The sequence below is a fragment of the Thunnus maccoyii genome, chromosome 9 (genome assembly GCF_910596095.1).
Source record: "Thunnus maccoyii chromosome 9, fThuMac1.1, whole genome shotgun sequence".
NCBI lineage: Eukaryota > Metazoa > Chordata > Actinopteri > Scombriformes > Scombridae > Thunnus > Thunnus maccoyii.
In genome coordinates, this window is record NC_056541.1 from 1151013 (window position 1) to 1171988 (window position 20976).

The 20976-nt window shown below is 41.7% G+C and overlaps 1 protein-coding gene across 2 annotated transcripts in view; it reads right to left on the reverse strand.

Annotated features, from left to right (window-relative positions):
* Positions 1-20719, reverse strand: part of LOC121903323 (far upstream element-binding protein 3-like) — a 29730-nt gene extending 9011 nt beyond the window's left edge. Inside the window, exons 1-14 of one of the 2 annotated variants that reach the window (XM_042420238.1) lie at positions 20552-20719; positions 14757-14865; positions 11335-11365; positions 11012-11058; positions 9916-9987; positions 9509-9566; positions 9234-9396; positions 6549-6647; positions 6323-6424; positions 6136-6238; positions 3702-3802; positions 3464-3602; positions 314-474; positions 1-18 (exon numbers count right to left, since the gene is read on the reverse strand). The exon at positions 1-18 is cut by the window's left edge and continues 53 nt beyond it. In XM_042420238.1, coding sequence (XP_042276172.1) covers positions 1-18; positions 314-474; positions 3464-3602; positions 3702-3802; positions 6136-6238; positions 6323-6424; positions 6549-6647; positions 9234-9396; positions 9509-9566; positions 9916-9987; positions 11012-11058; positions 11335-11365; positions 14757-14865; positions 20552-20644 — 1296 coding nt within the window. In that variant the 5' untranslated portion in view covers positions 20645-20719. Of the gene's footprint in view, positions 19-313; positions 475-3463; positions 3603-3701; positions 3803-6135; positions 6239-6322; positions 6425-6548; positions 6648-9233; positions 9397-9508; positions 9567-9915; positions 9988-11011; positions 11059-11334; positions 11369-14756; positions 14866-20551 lie in introns of both variants that reach the window. The other variant, XM_042420237.1, reaches the window with a different exon arrangement.
* Between the last annotated feature and the right edge of the window lie 257 nt (positions 20720-20976).

The window sequence follows — 20976 nt, forward strand, 5'->3', positions numbered from 1 at the left end:
ACTCATAATACCTGAACCCTGGAGGAGCACAGAGAGGATGAATGGAGACTGATGCTCATGACTGTCACTGAGCAGAAGGTCCTGATGGGACTGAACCCAGACCATCCTGCTGTTCCACACATCCAGACTGTACTTTATTTCATTACAGTCTGGATGTTTGTAAAGCAGCAGCACTTTATTATTATATTGTGTGAAGTGACTCCATTAATCTCAGAGCTGATGAACTGGTTTATGAACTCTATGAAGTGCTTGAAAATGTCGTCTTATTTTTATTTTTAGAGAAGGCTTCTGAGGGTGCGTTTGTTTTGCGTACCCCGATCTTGTCGTCTATGAGCTGGCGGGCCAGGTCCATCTGCTGGGCGGTGCCTCTGATGGTGAAGACCCGGGTGTTGGGGTCGGTGGAGGGGGGCGGGTTCCTCTGCAGCTCCACATGAGCTCCAGACTGCTGGTTAATACTCTTAATGGTTTCTCCACCTGCACACACACACAAATAAATCATAAAGTCATTATTGATCTCATTATTAACTAAACTGACAGGCTGCAGGTCGGGGGGGGGGGGGGGGGGTTCCTGCGTCTCTGATTCATGAAACCTGCAACTTTTAATCCTGATGTGTCGACTCGCAGCACAAACTCTGTTGTTAAAAGTCTGTGTGAAGCTTCTCTTCAGCTTCAGCAGTCTGAGTTCATCACATCAGTGGATATCTGACACATTTACAGTCTTTGTGTTTCCCTGTTGAGCTGCAGGTGGAAGTATAGTAACAAAAAGAGGAACTTTGGCACTAAAAAGACTGTAACGTTGAAAGATATCTACTGGATTTGACTCATTTGGACGCTGAAGCTTCATATTAGCTTCAGATCAACCAGGACGTCAGTGCATCATGAAGCTTTAATGTTCATTTGATGACTGACTGCTGGTTTAAGACACATCTGAAACATTGTGAACTCGTCCTTGAAGTCGTTGACACAAACAAAAGAAACTAGAAGCAGTCAGTTGTTGGTGGGAGCAGCTCTCCTCCTCCTCCTCCTCCTCCTCCTCCTCCTCCTCCTCCTCCTCCTCCTCCTCCTCCTCCTCCTCCTCCTCCTCCTCCTCTTCCTCCTCCTCCTCCTCCAGACAACAGAGCATCCTGAGGTCATTAACTCTTTGTTAACCAAATGAAGAGCATTAATAGAGCTTTTATGAGGTGGAGAGAGATGTGATTTCACTCTCTGTCTGAATGAATCTACAGAGACGCGTTCAGGAAAAGTTTCCTGTTTCTAAAACACAAAGATGTTCAGTTCACCGAGATAATCAGATATATATATATATATATATATACTTAATGAATTGCTGTGATTAACAGGCTTTAATGAAAGCGTGTGTGTGCGTTTAGACATGAGGACAACCTGCGACACACACACACACACACACACACACACACACACACACACACACACACCATATGGTGTCTAAACACTCGGTACTTGACATTTCTTTTGCTCTGTTGCTTTTATGTTCGAAGCTGCTGGTCGACCCTCTTGACCTCCCAACACACACACACACACACACTCACACACACACACACACACACACACACAGTCAGGCTGGTGAATGAATGGTTGATGGGTTTTAAGGAGGTTTTTAAATAGAATCTTTGACCCTCGTCTTCGTCATCGTCGTCGTTGTTTTCGGGTCTGAAATGTTTAAATTGAAGTATTTTCAGCAGCAAACAGTCTTGTCTTTAACATGAACAATGAATCCTTTACGAGACCTTTTTAAGACCATAAAAAGGTTTATTTTACAGGGCTGGAGATGAGGTTCAGCTGATATATTTACAAATAATCTATTCCATTAATTTCTTGTGTAATTTAGAGAGTTTAGCTTTTGTTGGGTGCTGAGCAGCAGGTCTCTCCTACAAACAGGAAATACACAATTCAACACATTCATTCATTTAGTTTTCTTTAATGAATCATGAAGAAGCTATAAGCAGTACCAAATGACATCACTCTAGGAGACTTCCTGGAAATGTTTAGGAAATCAGGAAGAAATGATGTGTCATGGGCTGCAACTAACGATTATTTTCATTATCAATGAATCTGTCGATTATTTTCACAATTAATCGATTAGTTGTTTGGTCTGTAAAATGTCTTTTATAAACGGCTTCATTCACACACTGATCTACCACGCAGGCTGCTGGCATCACTGGGGTTTCTACTCGGATCTTGTCCGAGGACACTTCAGCTTACAGGAAGGAGAAGAGGATCAACAGCACACGACCCCAAAATATTCAGCTCACTGTCACCAGAAAATATTCACATTTGACTCAAAACAGTTGGTAAAAGACTGACTGATCGTTGCAGCTCTAAAATACAAACATAAAACTCTTTGAACAGATGAGACTGAGGTTTATTACATCATCTTTATCAACATGCTGATACGACAACTAACAGCCACCGAGTCCAAACTACAGTTAAAGAGCCAAAAAAAACGTGAAAATTAGTTATTACAATGTGCGCATAAAGGTTACTTTTAGTCACAACATAATGTAGATAATAACCACAGACTGTATGTAAATATGGACGTAGTTACCGTGACGACATCCGTTGGTTTCTGAAGAGCGGTTTTGAAGCTCAAAGCGAGCCGCTCCGGCCGTCGCCATCTTGGCAGTGCGTGACGCTGCCTAACTCCCAGCCAATCAAAAATGGGCAAAGAGGCGGGCCGAATGGCTGAAACAAGCCACCTAGCGGCTGGCGGACCTGTCACTCAAAGCAGCCATGTCCTTCATTACGCAGAACTTTACGACTTAATACAATTTAAACGGGTGAGTTATAAAAAAATCCCCCCCCCGTACAGTTGTCATGAAAGAGGAAATTAGCTACAGAGACCAAAACCGTTGTTTGTACCAGACTGTAAACATGTTTATTTCTGCTGTAAAGTTGGACATTTTAACATGGAGGTCTATGATTGACTCGCTTTGGAGCCTCAAGTGGTCGTTCAAGGAACTGCAGTTTGGCTTCATTTTACAGCCCCGGAGGTTACTGCTTGATAACAGCTGATAACCTGCTGCAGGTTACAGGACTGTGTGAATCCAGGCAGCAGTTTGTGTTTGTGACGAGGTTTTATTATTACAGGAGGTGAAGCCACACGAGTCGAGCGGGTTCTACGCTGCCTGTCGGGTATCTAACGCCCGCTGGATCGTTACTGGGATCATTTGATACTCCAGTTGAAACAGATTTTAAAGAGTCAGTCTTGTGGTCATCACTGATCTGGTGCTTGTCAATGAATCATTATTTATTAATCTTTGTGTCTTGTGTTGTTCTGTGTGTATTTTATTGTTGAGTTTTGTGTATTGATCAGATTAACAGATTTTTTTTTACACATCTGATCTAATCACAAACCACCTCCAGATGTGGACTCAGCTGATCTGATCTCATTCTGACTGTAATAACAGCTGCTCAGACGGCGGTGTGTGTGTGCCCGCCCTACCTTTGCCGATGACCAGGCCACACTTGTCAGCAGGGATGGTGTAGGTCACTTCCTGTAGAGGACCGGGAGAGCCCATAGTCCAATCACCACGACCTCTGACCCTCCCGCTCCGCAGGGCCGAGCCAAAACCGTCACGCTCCTACAAAAACAAGCGAACACAAAACGATGAGAGTCGTGTGAATCATTAATGTTTAGTGCCGGCTGTGTGTGTGTGTTTGTGTGTGTTTGTGTGTGTTACCTGTGCGGTCTGAATCAGCTCATTGATGAGGTGGACTGCATGCTGACAGCGGTCCGGCTGACCCATCACCATGGCAACACGCTCTGGACTGATGCCATCATCTGGAGGACAGAGAGGTCAGAGGTCAGTAAGTAAAAGGCTCGTCTATAAAAGATCAGTTTTTAGAAGCCGCTTAAAAACACTGAGGGATCGCTGAAGATGATTCCAGACGGTTGGAGCTAAAGCTGCAGAGGAGCAGAGGAAGAATAAAAGGCTGAGATTTGAGGAACGAAGTGGTCGGGAAGTGGAATGAGGAAGGAGGAGATCAGAGATGTTACTGGAGGTCATGCAGGGTCTTGTCTTGTAGTTGATTCTGTATTTTACAGGAAGCCAGCGGAGGGAAGCAAGAACAGGGCTAACACTGGACCTACGGCTGGTTCTAGTTAAGTTAGACAAGATAAATCTGATGTTTACGATATTTCTTAGCTGAAGAAAACAGGACTGGACGAGTTTAGTGACATGATGGTCAAAAGTCATGTACTGGTCAAAGACGATACCAAGACTTAGTGGTAGGATTGATAATTGAATGAAATGGACCAATAAACTGATAAACTGCAGAGTTAACAGGTCCAATTAAAAGAACTTCTGTCTCGGCAGGGTTTAGGTCGAGGAAATTAAGAGACAACCGATCTTTGGTGGCAGCTGAGCAATCACGGAGGGAGGACGGTTGATTCAGGTTATTAAAAATAAATCTGTGTATCGTCTGCATAACAGCGACATGACGGCTGAACAAATGACCCAGAGGAAGCAGATGGGTCCAAGGACCGACCCCTGAGGGACTCCACACAGCAGACACCTGATTATTGATACAGACATTAAAATATCTACTAGTAAGATAAGACTGGAACCAGTTTAAAGCTGTACCAGAGATGCCAACTCTTCATGCAACCTATCAAGTAGTAAACTCAATAATAACTAACTGCTGTAAATTAACTAGTTTAAACTGGTTTATTCTGGTGTAAATGCACCAGTTTAAACTGGATTATACCAATTTAAACAGGCTAGTTTTAATCTCAATAATCCCTCTGTAAACTGATCAGTTGGATGATACTGCTGACAGACATACTAGTTAGGGACCGAGGAGGTAAAACTGTAAAACAGTAGGGTCCTCGCCTCTTTCTTTCTTTATTATTACGCCACTTAAACCCTAAATTTGACCCCCTAAACATGCTCAAAAACTCACCAAATTTGGCACGCACATCAGGTCTGGTGAAAAATTTGATAAATTGTAAAAATTAACCCCTAAAGTGCCAAAATGTGCTCTCTAGCACCACCTATGTAACCGAAATGGCCGCCACGGCCCGTAGGAATGTCATAGAGAGATAAAACCAAAACTCAATTATTCGTCTCATCAAGACCTACAAATCATACACTGACACCCCTGACCTAAATCCAACAGGAAGTCCGCGATCTCAATTTCAAAATAAGACTTTGACCCAATTTTGGACCCCGAACAAACACTATCTCCTCCGAGGGCGTTAATGGTATCGGCTTCAAACTTTAATACATGACTTATGACACTATGCTGAAAAAAGTTGTTAAAAACTTTGTAATAACTCGAACAGTTTGGATTTAATAAGCCCTGAAAGTTGCAGTGCCACATCACACCTTACAATGTAAACCAATGGGGAGGCAATCTATGGGCATGAACTTTGTGTCAAACAGAGGCTTCTGACGTCTAAACTATAAGTCTGACCACTTTCAAACCTGTATCAATGGATTCGCCATGAAATTTCCAACTGAAATATGATTTTTAATGTAAGATTTGGTCAAAGTCATGGGATTTATGAGGATATTTCACAAGAAGCGTACTCTAAAATCCTCCTCTCCAACTGCTCCTGGTGATGTCACTCCCTCAGTGCTGTGAAACATTCCGCAATACACACTCATTATAAAATCACAGGAGGAGCAAGAAAAGACTTTAAAACTCACACTCTAATATCTCAAAAACAATAAAAGATAGAAAAAACATGTAAATTCAAGATTTGTAGGTCAAAGTCTCGTGACTCATTTAAAGTTCAAATGAAGTTTGTATCTAAAACTATGTGGAAGCAGTAAATGTTCAAAAAGGTGTGGGTTCGCTCACACTCTCCATTCAAATATATGAGTATTTTTCTGTGTCCAGCTGCAGTTACTTATTGTCTCTACACACCTGACAGTACACATGTCAATCAAACTTTCAAAATAAAAGCACACCACACCTGTAAGAAATATCGCTCATTTTTAAAAAGCAAAATGATCTGATCCCGACGGGCCAGAGTGCGAGGTCCTGACCAACGCTGCTTGCAGCTTTAATTTTAATGTGTGTTACATTGGTGTAAAAAAGCCAGTTTTAAACTGGATTATACTGGTGTTAACAGAACAGTTAAACTGGATTATCCTGGTGTAAACAGACCTGCTTTAAACTGGATTCGGACTCCTGCGTCATTCTGGATCTTCTTAATCATTTCTCCGTTCCGGCCGATCACGATGCCGACAGCAAACCTGGGAACTGGAACCTGGAGAGAGAACGGAGACAGATCAGACCTGAATCTTCCTCCTAAAAACACAGATTTAAGGTGCGTTTGTTTTGTGAGTCGTACATCCAGGCTGGTTCCTCCCAGTCGGGCGGTGAAGTCGTTGCGTCCCGACCTGAAATCTCCGTCCTTCTCCCGGATCACCTCCAACACCAACTCCCTCGCTGCCTGAAAGAGGAGACGAGGTGACCAGAGTCTGTGTCAGATGTATGATGTGGTTTTGGTTCAGAGCTAGAGAACCTATTAAGTCGGTGAAGGTCCTCACAGGTATAGAGCATAAACGTCGAAGTACCTGCACTTTGTATGGGTCTCCAGAGATACGAAGAGGTTTGTCAGCTCCTGTCGGCATCGGACCATCCTGGATCATCATCATCTTCACCCCTGCCCGCTCCTAACACACAAACACACACGTATATTACTGACTATGAGTATGACTCTACGGCTGTGGGTCTGTTCGACTCGTTTGATAGCAGGATAAACGCGTGTCTGGTGATTTAAATAATAAAGTGACGCTGCTGTGCAGAGTCTCTCTTACTGTCAGTGATCCTGCAAGTATTTAATATCACATCAATATCATTTTGTTCTGATCCTTCCACTGCAGCTCAACAGGGAAACGGAAAGCAGCGTAACATCATTGATTATTATTCAAATCTCCAGACATGCAAACAGGACCAGTTAGGATCTAATATTAATTAATGTTAATTGACAGTGTTTCCTGGTTGAGGAAGGATTATTAAATACATGCAGCGATCACCCCATTAAGACAGGTGCTGTGCTCATTTACGCACCAGACACAGCAGCGTAACTTAATTGATTATCTATCTATCTATCTATCTATCTATCTATCTATCTATATCTATATCTATCTATAGCGAGCACAGTCAATGACAGTGTTTTTGTAGAGATGCAGTAGGGGCGGATAATATGGATAAAACAATATAAGTGAAGAACAAGTTGTTTTCTGGTTTCGGTTTAAATTCTATCCCAATTGCCGATTTGAAGACGAAAACAGGAAAAGCACGTGAATTTCTGTTTTATTAATTCACAGGAGAAACATATAATTTATTCTATAATCCTGTTGAACTCAGCTCTGGACGGAGGAGACACGGACCGCTGTGGATGTGTAATGTGGGTTTAATCATCTTATACTGGGTGACATGAACTGAGACTGGAATGATAAGTCCTCCAAACCTTTAAAGGTCTGAATCACAGATCAGATAGAACTGGAAATACAAGATGCTCAGTTTTGGATCTGATATTCACGGATCAATCACGGTCATCCATACAGCCTTATCTGACCACTCTCTTGTATTTACTACCAGGAAAACAATTAAAACCCCTAAAAGACACAACTTAGAACATTTCATACACAAATGAGGCTGATCGATTGGAGCTCTGAACTATCAGTAGATAACCAGAGTATATATTGTGTGATGTCAAGCAGCTGTAATTAGGAGCACAGATTTCAGTAAAACAGTAGGGTCCTCGCCTCTTTCTTTCTTTATTATTACGCCACTTAAACCCTAAATTTGACCCCCTAAACATGCTCAAAAACTCACCAAATTTGGCACGCACATCAGGTCTGGTGAAAAATTTGATAAATTGTAAAAATTAACCCCTAAAGTGCCAAAATGTGCTCTCTAGCGCCACCTATGTAACCGAAATGGCCGCCATGGCCCGTAGGAATGTCGTAGAGAGATAAAACCAAAATAAATTATTTGTCTCATCAAGACCTACAAATCATACACTGACACCCCTGACCGAAATTCAACAGGAAGTCCACAATCAGACTTTCAAAATAAGACTTTGCCCCAATTTTAGACCCCGAACAAACACTATCTCCTCCAAGGGCGTTAATGGTATCAGCTTCAAACTTTAATACATGACTTATGACACTATGCTAGATAACCAGAGTATATATTGTGTGATGTCAAGCAGCTGTAATTAGGAGCACAGAGTTCAGTCTGGTCAGTCCAGATAGATAAATACTGACAGCATTACATTTTTAAAGCTCTCAGTCCTGAAGATCCACAGAAATAAAATTGTGGCATCGCTGTGAAAGGCCAAAATATCATTTTATCGTGATCAAATACTTCAACCTGCTTTAAACCAACAATCACTGAGAGAGAGAGAAAACATGCTTACAGTCAGATCAGACCATGTTTTACACTTCCTGTTTCTATCACGTATCTTCAGCCATCGTACTTTCAATAATGTCCTGCTGTCTCCTGATTTGGTTTTTTTGCAACCTCAGAACTGTTTGAAGCAACATCACTGCTGTGCAGCACTTCAACCGTCTAAATCACCAAATTCTCATAATTACAGAGAACTCAGTGGTATTAATTTCACTATTAACTATACTGTCATCTTCCTCCTTTTTCTCTTTGTTCTATTTTGCCAAGACGTAACTCAATAAAGAACCAGAGCTATTAGAAATGAACTGAAGCCAATAACCGCTTTTAATAACAACTGTGGTTTAAGATCATTTTCCTGAACAAACATCTCAATAATCAACTTACTGTTCCCTCTGAATCAGTCTGACTTGTATTCTACTCTTAAAAATAGGTTTCAGCCCGTATACACAAAGAATATTCTTTGTCTAACTTAACTTTTATCATCTGCTTGTATTGTTTTACATTTTTATTGGTTTTGTCTTCACTGTGGGACGGCAGGAAAGTCAAACCCACAGCTGGTACTGGTTTTACACGGCTCTGCTTTTTCCTGCTAAAAACTAAAGAAAAATGAAAAATGAAATGAAATGAAACTCTGCACAAACATCCAACTGAAGGAGCAATAAACCAAACGCATTTTGAGTTTATTTAATTTAGATTTTATTTATTGGTTTGTCTTCAGCTCTATTTCACCTAAAACCGCAATTAAAACACACTGCACACACTTACAGCGTGTGGGCAGCGAATGACAAAGCTGCATCCTGCTAACAGCCAATCAAAACACAGAACACTGTCAGACACTCTACCTGCAGCTGCTTGATGGTGTCTCCTCCTCGACCAATCACAAGCCCCACCTTACTGGCTGGGATCAGCATCTCCTGCACCGAAGCGCCGCCCTCCCCATCGCCGTGGAAACCTGGACCGTTCCTGCAGCGATCCACGATCTGGACCAGCAGCCGCTTAGCTTGTCTGTAAACACACACACACACACACACACACACACACACATACACAGTGAGCAGCAGGTGGAGGTGAGGGTGTGACATCATCAGGTGATGTGACATCATCAGAGGAGACTCACTCGATGCTCTCTGGAGTTCCAGTCAGAGAACACGGCCGCTCCATCAGACCTCCGCTGTCTGCACACACACACACACACACAAACACACACACACACACACACACACACACACACACACACACACACACACACACACACACACACACACACCAGTACAAACACAGTCATTCACATGTTTGGCACAAAGGGTTTCAACTGTTTACCTTCAGTATTTCAACACGCTGCCTGCTTGTTTCTGTGAGACACAACCAGCTGCTCCTTCTGCTGTTTCTGGTTAAACTGTGTCCAACTTTACACTTTCAGAACAAGAATCCAATCAGAGAACAGAAGCAGCAGGAGCAGTCGTACAGCCAAATCATTTTACTTTTACATATTTAAAAAAAATAAATATATAGAGAGAGACTCACCTGCAGCAATCTGGATCTTGCAGCCAGACTCCAGCTGGATCCTGGTGATCTGTTCACCTCCTCTACCGATAACTGGAGCAGACAGACACATTTCATTTCTGTTCAATCTAAATATCTCATTTATGCATAAAAAACCTGAGTGGAAATGCTGTAAATTCTAAAAAAAAAACCAATTTAAATATTGCAGTGTTCACTTCTAGTTCTTGGGGAAAAGGTTCTAGATCAGATTTAAAGGTTCTAGATCAGATTTAAAGGTTCTAGTTCAGATTTAAAGGTTCTAGATCAGATTTAAAGGTTCTAGTTCAGATTTAAAGGTTCTAGATCAGATTTAAAGGTTCTAGTTCAGATTTAAAGGTTCTAGATCAGATTTAAAGGTTCTAGATCAGATTTAGAGGTTCTAGATCAGATTTAAAGGTTCTAGTTCAGATTTAGAGGTTCTAGATCAGATTTAAAGGTTATAGATCAGATTTAGAGGTTCTAGATCAGATTTAAAGGTTCTAGTTCAGATTTAAAGGTTCTAGATCAGATTTAAAGGTTCTAGTTCAGATTTAAAGGTTCTAGATCAGATTTAGAGGTTCTAGATCAGATTTAAAGGTTCTAGTTCAGATTTAAAGGTTCTAGATCAGATTTAGAGGTTCTAGATCAGATTTAAAGGTTCTAGTTCAGATTTAAAGGTTCTAGATCAGATTTAAAGGTTCTAGATCAGATTTAGAGGTTCTAGATCAGATTTAAAGGTTCTAGTTCAGATTTAGAGGTTCTAGATCAGATTTAAAGGTTCTAGATCAGATTTAAAGGTTCTAGTTCAGATTTAGAGGTTCTAGATCAGATTTAAATGTTCTAGATCAGATTTAAAGGTTCTAGATCAGATTTAAAGGTTCTAGTTCAGATTTAAAGGTTCTAGATCAGATTTAAAGGTTCTAGATCAGATTTAGAGGTTCTGACTCAGTTTCTGGATTAGATGTAACCCAAAAAAAAAAATGATATGAAAGGCATAAATTATTTAAAATGAACAGATCCAGATCCATCCTGACCGTTTCATCTTCATCTGATTGGACGGACCAGCGGGAAGGAGTGAGAGGTCAGAGGTCATACTTACTGAAGCCCACCATCCTGTCGGGGACCTTGTAATCCTCTGTGATTACCCTGCAACACACACACACACACACACTTTAACATCCTGATCACATGTGTGTGTCAATAAGTGATTATGTTGATGCAGACTGTAGGAGGACAGATCTATAACACTTTTCTACTGTTACACCTCCACACACACATTCATGTCTATTAGCAAACCAGAGTATGATGCTGAACACACGTCATTATCTGAGCTGCCCTGCTGTGTGTGTGTGTGTGTGTGTGTGTGTGTGTGTGTGTGTGTGTGTGTGTGTGTGTGTAATCAATACAAACTGCTGGTCGTACCTTTGATGCCCCATGGCTGCTAGTTGGTTACCTACTGAGAGAGAGAGGCAGAGATTAGACATGAATGCACCAGTATTAGTGATCTGATGGAGACGAACTAACAGTGAGTCCTGATTGACGCTCGTGTTGCTGCAGCACAAAAAAAAAACACAACACTTGTATTTTTATTAGCAGCAGCAGAACTGTCGTTCTGTTCATTACATCAGTCGACAGGAGAATCAGCACCAACTGTTTACTGAGATGAGCTCAAATATTCATATTCACTAAACAGTCGTGGATGGAAACAAACAATTCACATTTTTCTTTTATCGATTTTCTGAAATTTACGTTCAGATGGAAACGTTCTGTGTTAGAAAACATCTGAATCTTTGACGAAGAGTTGAAGCTACGAGCCTGTGGACAGAAAGATTTCGGGGTAGAAGTTAGATATACGACTCCTACGGTGCATTTCAGCAACAAACAGCCAATCAGAGCTTAGAATTTGGTCACATGGGCTGCTAACGGCCGGCAGAAGCTAAAGATTACGATGTTGAGAAAACTTTCTGGGTCACTTTGAGTGAATTCGGTAACCATGGCGACATGTTTCGTTCACACCTTCAGCGACGGAGTGTTTTGAGTTACAATGCTCTGACCGGCTTCTTCTCCATAGCAACGGCAGCCGAGGCTCGTGGGTACTGTAGTATTATTAGCTGTCTGCCTGAATCACAGACAAAATGTGATTCATCTGAAACGAAGTGTAAATGATGTGAACTGGTGTCAGAATATAAACCTGCAGGATCGTCACGTTAACCAGGAGAGTCATCAGTTTCTATGTTCAATAACATCGAGGAGATCAATTAAAGAAATATCTGAAATAAGAATGCAGAATGAGGAAAAACATTTCTGGAACCAGCTGTTCTTCACACTTCACAACCCTATATTTTCTTTTTGTGAATAAATTCGCTACGCAGACCCAAACTGACAAAAGGCCTTGTGTAAGAAGCACTTGTACAACCAGATTCGTTATTCAGTGACAGTGATTGAAGAGAATTTGTTTCTGGAGGTTTGAATGAAATTCACAAGTTCAAACCTGTCGTACGAGTCACAAAGAGTCTGACTTTCTCTACAGCAGGAAAAAAAACCCACTCATCTCACCTGAAATTATTTTATCTGAATAAATTTAGAGTTTAAATGTGAAACCAAAATCATCTAAAATAAATTATATTTAACTAAAACTAAAAAAGCTAATGAAAAATGTATATTCAGTTCTTTATTGACTCTAAGTCAGGTAAAAAGCCTCAAGATAGATGGTTCTACCTCAGTTTGTAGGTGCTAGGTCATGTGACAAGGTTCTACTGTGGGATAAAAGTTCTGGTTCTGGGGAAAAGGTTCTAGCTCAGCTGAAGGGTTTAGGTCAGGTGGAAAGGCTCTAAATTAGGTCTACAGGTCCAGCTCAGGTTAAACATTGTAGGTTAGAGGAGAAAAGGTTTTATTTAAGTAGAAGGTTCTAGATCAGATGAAAAGGTTCTGGCCCAAGTTAAAAGCTCCTGGTCAAATGAAAAGGTTCTAGGTCAGGCTTTCAGTTTAAGAAATGGATCTAGATCAAATAAAAGGTTCCCTGTGGCAAGCTGTAGCTCGGGTTACAGTACCTAGCTCTGGTTAAAGGTCCTAGCTCTGCTTAAAGGTTCTAGCTCAGGTTTAGGTTCTATCTCAGGTTAAAGGTCCTAGCTCAGGTTAAGGTTCTAGCTCTGCTTAAAGGTTCTAGCTCAGGTTAAAGGTTTTGGCTCAGGTTTAGGTTCTAGCTCAGGTTAAGGTTCTAGCTCTGCTTAAGGTTCTAGCTCTGCTTAAGGTTCTAGCTCAGGTTAAGGTTCTAGCTCAGGTTAAGGTTCTAGCTCAGGTTAAGTTTCTAGCTCAGGTTAAGGTTCTAGTTCTGCTTAAGGTTCTAGCTCTGCTTAAGGTTCTAGCTCAGGTTAAGGTTCTAGCTCTGCTTAAGGTTCTAGCTCTGCTTAAGGTTCTAGCCCAGGTTAAGGTTCTAGCTCTGCTTAAGGTTCTAGCTCAGGTTAAGGTTCTAGCTCAGGTTAAGGTTCTAGCTCAGGTTAAGGTTCTAGCTCAGGTTAAGGTTCTAGTTCTGCTTAAGGTTCTAGCTCTGCTTAAGGTTCTAGCTCTGCTTAAGGTTCTAGCTCAGGTTAAGGTCCTAGCTCAGGTTAAAGGTCCTAGCTCAGGTTAAGGTTCTAGCTCTGCTTAAGGTCCTAGCTCAGGTTAAAGGTCCTAGCTCAGGTTAAGGTTCTAGGTCAGGTTAAGGTTCTAGGTCAGGTTAAGGTTCTAGCTGTGCTTAAGGTTCTAGCTCAGGTTTAGGTTCTAGCTCAGGTTAAAGGTCCTAGCTCAGGTTAAGGTTCTAGCTCAGGTTAAGGTTCTAGCTCAGGTTTAGGTTCTAGCTCAGGTTAAAGGTCCTAGCTCAGGTTAAGGTCCTAGCTCAGGTTAAGGTTCTAACTCAGGTTAAGGTTCTAGCTCTGCTTAAGGTTCTAGCTCTGCTTAAGGTCCTAGCTCTGCTTAAGGTCCTAGCTCTGCTTAAGGTCCTAGCTCAGGTTAAAGGTCCTAGCTCAGGTTAAAGGTCCTAGCTCAGGTTAAGGTTCTAACTCAGCTTAAGGTTCTAGCTCAGCTTAAGGTTCTAGCTCAGCTTAAGGTTCTAGCTCAGGTTAAAGGTCCTAGCTCAGGTTAAAGGTCCTAGCTCAGGTTAAGGTCCTAGCTCAGGTTTAGGTTCTAGCTCAGGTTTAGGTTCTAGCTCAGGTTAAAGGTTCTAGCTCAGGTTAAAGGTCCTAGGTCAGGTTAAAGGTCCTAGCTCAGGTTAAAGGTCCTACCTCAGGTTAAAGGTCCTAGCTCAGGTTAAGGTTCTAGCTCTGCTTAAAGGCTCTAGCTCAGGTTAAAGGTCCTAGCTCAGGTTAAAGGTCCTAGCTCAGATTAAGGTTCTAACTCAGGTTAAGGTTCTAGCTCAGGTTAAGGTTCTAGCTCAGGTTAAGGTTCTAGCTCTGCTTAAGGTTCTAGCTCAGGTTAAAGGTCCTAGCTCAGGTTAAAGGTCCTAGCTCAGGTTAAGGTTCTAGCTCAGGTTAAGGTTCTAGCTCAGGTTTAGGTTCTAGCTCAGGTTAAAGGTTCTAGCTCAGGTTAAAGGTCCTAGGTCAGGTTAAAGGTCCTACCTCAGGTTAAAGGTCCTACCTCAGGTTAAGGTTCTAGCTCTGGTTAAGGTTCTAGCTCTGGTTAAAGGCTCTAGCTCAGGTTAAAGGCTCTAGCTCAGGTTAAAGGCTCTGGCTCAGGTTAAAGGTACTAGGTCAGGTTAAAGGTTCTAGGTCAGGTGTAAGGTTCTAGGTCAGGTTAAAGGTTCTAGGTCAGGTTAAAGGTCGTAGCTCAGGTTACAGGTTCTAGCTCAGTTTAAGGTTCCCCTTCCTCACCTCCGTCCTCTCCGGGGCGTTTCTGGCCGGGGTAGTACAGCGAGGGTTCCACACTTCCTGAGGAGCTGTTAAGGTGGGACATGGCTTCTCCGCCCATCTTACCCACCATCTGAAACAAACAGACAGAAACAAAAACAGCTGTAACACCAGAACGTAGCTCAGAGAAACAGGAAACAGTGCAAACAGTGAGAACCAGAAGGGAACTATTTCTGTTCTGTAAGTCACACACAAACCTCAAGCCTCAAGTCCTGAGTCAAGACCAACAAGTCAAGTTCCTAAACTTTGTGTTGAGTCCTACATCAGTCATTACCGAGCCGTTACAAAGAAATGCCTTCTGAAGTTTTAAACAGAGCAACAATAAAAACAGAGTGATAGTTTATTACAGAAGTAACGGATGCTTTTTAAAAATGTATTTAGTAGTAAAAGGGACAGTATTGGTATTTATTACATACATGAAGGTAGGTGTCTATGACTGCGTTCGTGCCAATTAAGCCCTTTGACTTTGATTGATCACAGCTTATGTTGCTTCTTTTTCAAAATGGCAGCTTTGGGAAGAACCCTCGCTCTTTCATCCTGAGAACTGACAGAAATGTCACGAAGCTGCTGGAAATCCGTGATGTTTTCATGTTTCAGCTCCAGTTATTGGCGTCTCGCGTGTTCTGGCAGATGTGTTTTTTCAGGGCTGTTCAGGTTTTTCTTGTCTGTCTGTTTACTGCACTGAGTCAATGGCACTACAACCCATTCACAGCTATTAGCTTGTAGCAACTAGCTGACCTCACCTTGACTGGAGAACACACTGAGATACTGCCAACACACACACACACACACACACACACACACACACACACACACACACACACACACACACACACACACACACACACACACACACACACACACACACGAAGAGGCAGGGAGGATGTGACCTTGAGTGTCTTCATGATAAAGAGGAGAGCAGCAGAAAGACATGAAGTCAACAAACATTCACATTTAGATGTTTTACAGCTGAAAACTAAACTGTGGAGGACAAACTATAGAACAGTGTAGACCTGCAACGATCAATTGATCGACAACATTAATCAGCCACTATTTTCACAATCGAATAAGCGTTTTAGTCATTTTTAAAAAAGGGACATATTCAGCTTTTTGTGGTTTTCTGTTATTTATTTCCTACTCTGATGTCAGATGTTAAACATGGTCAAAGCTCCAAAACTTGACTTGGCTCGTCGCACCTGCTCATAAATGTCCCTCCGCTTTATAGCCTTGGTTGCTACGGTGGTTGCTAAGGTGGTTGCTAAGGTGTTTCCATGTGTTGTTCAGCTCCAACATGTACGGATGGATTTGAGAAGTTGACATTTGGAGTAAAGAAGGAGAAAAAGAAGTGAAATCCTGCTACTATAGTTTGTTTACGTAGCCTCTGGAGCCGGAGGAAGCTTCCTGAAGCTGACCAATCAGAACAGACTGGGCTCATCAGGAGGCGGGCCTTAAAGAGACAGGAGCTAAAACGGCCTGTTTCAGACAGAGGCTGAACTGAGGGGCTGCATAAAGGACCAGTAGAAGATAAATAAGGAGTTTTTAACTGGAAATCATGCAAAGATATTCCAGTAGAGCCCCAGAATATAAATATAGAGCTGGAAACGTGCAGAATATGAGTCCTTTAAAGCAACATTTCCAAAACAAACTGGTTGCAGTTTCTCAAATGTGATTATTTGAAGAAATGTTTATGATTTTTAATCCATTAATAAAATAACGATTATTAGCAGCCTGAGAACAGCGACATTGTTCCAAAACACATCTTTGGCATTCCTGTACTTCTCTCGTCATTTATCAGCCAACATGTACGCTGAGATGATACGATATATCTGAGTTAATATCAGCTGCTTTATGGGTCGGCCTAGTTCACACCTGTTCACACCTGCAGACTCACTCTGATGACACAACAGGACTGCAATCAATCATGTTAGAAATCGTTATCTTCAGTCCTGGCTCATTGATCTCCTGCCATTAAGTTACATGAAGAAATCTCTCTGAGTCTGCACAACTGTGACAAACACAGGAAGAGACGACAGGACGTCATGTCATATAAATAAATACAACGTTTGACAACGACGAGCAAAACACAATCAAAGTCTGGTGTCTGACAATCACACTAAGGCTGCAACTAATCATTACGCTCCCTCATCGATTAATCTTGTTTCATCGTTTTGTCTATAAAATATCAGAAAATCAAGAAAAATGATCTTTATAATTTCCGAGAGTCAAAGTGACGTCTTGTTATGTCAAACAGCTCAAATCCCCAAAACATTAATTTTACTGTCATGAATGACAAAGAAAAGCCTTAAATTGTGATTCAATTAACAAAATAGTTGCAGATTAATTTCCTGTCAATCGATTAATTATTGGAGCTCTAAATCTGTGAGTCTCAACTTCTCCCATCCTGTAAAAACACTGAAGGTTTTCTTTCCTGACGTTGTGACGCTGCTCTGACTCATCAATCAATCAATCTGAATGACATCTCTTCTCCTTATAAATATAGTTACTGATGAGTGTTTTAAGGCTGCAACTAACAATTATTGTCATTGTCGATTAATCTAACGATTATTTTCTCAATTAATTGCTTCATCTATAAAATATCAGAACAGTGAAGAAGTTCATGTTGACGTCTTCAGATGTTCCAAAATCAAAGATATTCAGTTTATGATCATATATGACGCTGAAAAGCTTGAAATCTTTACATCTGAGAAGCTCAAACATCGAATTTTTTGGCATTTTCTCTTAAAAAAATTACAAAATTATTTGCTGATCGTAATAGTTGCAGATTAACTTCCTGTTTACTGATTAATCATTGTGATTTTGCACTATTTCCTCACTAATTAAAACTGATTAAAACATGCTCTCTGCTGTGTTTCCCCTGAATATATTATATATATATATATTATTATATTCTCTGGATGTTATGATCAGGTTTTTTTGGCATTTGTTAGAAAGATTGTTCTCTTCAGTCGTCGTCTTGCAGCAATAAACATTTTAAATGTTTGTCGTCTTTTCTTTTCAGTCACATTTGAGGCTAAAAAAATCTCTGAACGTTGGGTAGAAACTATATATTATGTTTACATCTTTTCATTTCCCCTGAAACATTTGGGCTAATGAATTGTTTCTATAATTTCTATAACATTCGTGTTATAACCCGGATTGTTAAATAACGATTTTACCATCAGATTCTCTCATTATCGAGTAGACGGGTAGAAAACGTCTGTCTGAGGTTTTCTGACATAAACGAGTATCAACAATAACATCTGAGTCTCTGTGGTTGAGACTCATGGGAGATGTTGTAGTTGAATGTTAGTTTTTACTGATAAATGACCAAATCATAATTGTTACAAAGTCAATCAATTAAGAGACTTTTTTTTCCCCACTTTTGTCATGTGACCGCAGGAAACTCTGACTGTGGTGGTTTATGGGGACACTGAACACAACACAATCATTATTGATCTTATTAGTTATTATTAGTAAATGTAAAAGATGCAGAGCACCAACTCTATAAAAATAATCACATGAAACTACAGCAACTGACAGAAAATTAATCACCAATTACTTAATCGTTTAATCGTTTAGAGTCATTTTTTTCAGAAAAAAATACTAAAATTCTCTTTTAAAATTCTATTCCAGCTTCTTAAATGTGAATATTTTCTGTTTTTTTTTCCTCCTGTCCTCCTCTGTGACAGTAAACTGAAGATCTTTGTGTTGAGGACGTCGTCTTGGACTGTAGGAAACACTGATCTACATGTTTGGTCCTCAGTGGATTTGGACTGAGCCATGCTAACAGTTTCCACCTGCTTCCAGTGTTTGTGCTAAACTAGGCTAACCACGTCCTGACTCGAACTCTGCTCTGAACACAGACATGAGACTGATGAGACCATCTGAACATCTCACTCACACACTGTTGAACTAGAAGAAGAACAGTTTGTAAATTAAACATTAAAGGCGACTGTGTAAAAGACGTTAGTTAGTAATGTAGAAGCTGTAGTTTCTCGGCTGGATGTGAGCTGCAATAACCTCAGTGATTCATACGATGTGCAAATATTTCAGTTTCATGTCACACACGTGGTTTGAATGTCATGATCTTGAATCATGTAAATCAGGGATGGATCCAGGTGTCTGTGTGCTGGTGTCAAATTTGCACGCTATGATTATTGTAAAATAAAAACGTAAACGGTATTATCACGATAATCGACGTTTCCTGAAATCCTATTAGTGCTAAAATACAGTTAAATGACTTCACACTGTTGTTCTCTCTGATCACAAACTGTTTAAACTCTGTGAACAGAAGCAAACTGGTCAGAGTTGAAGACAGCTGACTGGAAACCACTTTAAATGCAGCTCAGTGTCTCTGAGACTGATTTTCTCTCCAGATGAAACTGATCAACTGGAGTTTATTCCTGGAGTGTGAGAACTTTGTAGTAAGTTATATCTGCTGGCTGTAAACACTTAAATTCATGTTTAAAAGGGTAAATAAATTAGTACCAGGAGTTACTACTGGCCGAAGGCGGCCTGGCCGACCAGTAGTAACTTCATCACTCAGTCAGCGACCAGGTCGGCTGTTCTTCTGGAAATATCTGTTTGCTTCGGCACTTTCCTGCAGGGACGCCGCCTAAAACCAGAGATTTAATGGAACGATCTGACCCACAGGACTGAAACAGGAAACCGACCTCACTTTGTGCGTGCGCTCATTATTACAGTTTTTTATTTCTCTGTAATGTACAACAGTGTTAATAATGTTACTTATAATGTTGTTTTTCAGCTCTGGGATGCAAAACATTTTCTGATGCCCCCAAAAATATAATTAAAATAACATAAAAGTGCACCGACTAGTCGACTTACGGCTTAAACTAACAACTACTTGTCACCCAGGAGGATCTCTGGTGGTGGGCAGCTCTACTGGTAAATATAATGACAGTATTGATCCCATCAGCATGTTGGATCGCGGTGTGCGGTAGAAACGGTTTACCGGCACATCTCCTCCACACAGACCAGGAACACCGTGAGGAGGGTAAATGTCCTCTGGGTGTCTATACGAGGCAGACACACCTCCAGCCGGCTGTATATGGCCGTGGAGCTGTTGCATAACGCCAGCCTAGTTTCTAACCAACTTACAGTAAACAGCAGCCTATAAGGAGGGAGGGGAGGAGGGGTGGGGGGGCAACTCTCATTAGCTGCTGGATGAGGCTTTACACTCAGTCTGAACTCTCCTCTCCCCCCGGCCTGCTGGGGACGGTTAGTGGCAGATTAAAGCAGAGGAACAAGTCGTGAGTTTGTGTCCTGCTCGCTGCTTTTTCACCGTGTTTCTGCCTCGCAGCCCAACAGGTTGTCTCCCCTCAGTGACACGTGTGGCAAAACTTCTGTCCTGCCCCCCACCCCCCCACCACTCCTCCACCTTCCCCCCCGGTCCCACCGCGCTCCCCTCCGGGTGACAGCTCCACAAACTCCCCCAAACTAACTCCCGGACCGTGTCAGCCCGGACAAAGTGCGCAAAAACCGGCCACAACAAGTCCAACTCCGGACAGCTTTCCGAGCCCGTTAGCATGTTAGCCTGTGTGAGTGTGTGTGTGTGAGTGTGAGTGTGTGTGTCTCTGTGTGTGTGTATGTGTGTATGTGTGTGTGTGTGTGTGTTGACGGAGCAGAAGTTAGTAGCAGCAGCTCAACACGAGCGAATCCGAATAAAAGTGCTTTGGCTCGGTCTAAACGGCCCGGTTCGGCCCGGAGCGAGCCCCAGTGAGCCCCAGTGTAGTTGTTACCTGCCGGGCCCTCTGTAACACGTCGGCCAGGCCGTCTGACTTCAGCCCCGGCTGGCTCATCGAGGCCTGTCCCTGCACCAGCTCCGCCATCATAGCTAGCCGTTAGCCGTTAGCTTTTAGCCGGATTAGCTCGCGCTGCTAGCTGTGCTGAAGCTGCCGTCAGAGAGCAGTGAGAGGCGAGAGGCCTCACTCTGCCCACAGTTTCAGAAACCATGAGGAAGTAGAGTTCAGTGACGAGACATACAATGAGTCTTACTATGGAAACAAAGTCTGTTATAATGAGTCATTTAGTTGTTTATTTAATTTTTAAATGGATTGTGAAAGTAATCTTGTTTAATTGACTTTGACCTGAGATCACTGAATCACTACTGTGGCTTTTCTCAGCAGCGTGCAGCTGGACAACTGATGTTCAACTCTTTATTTTT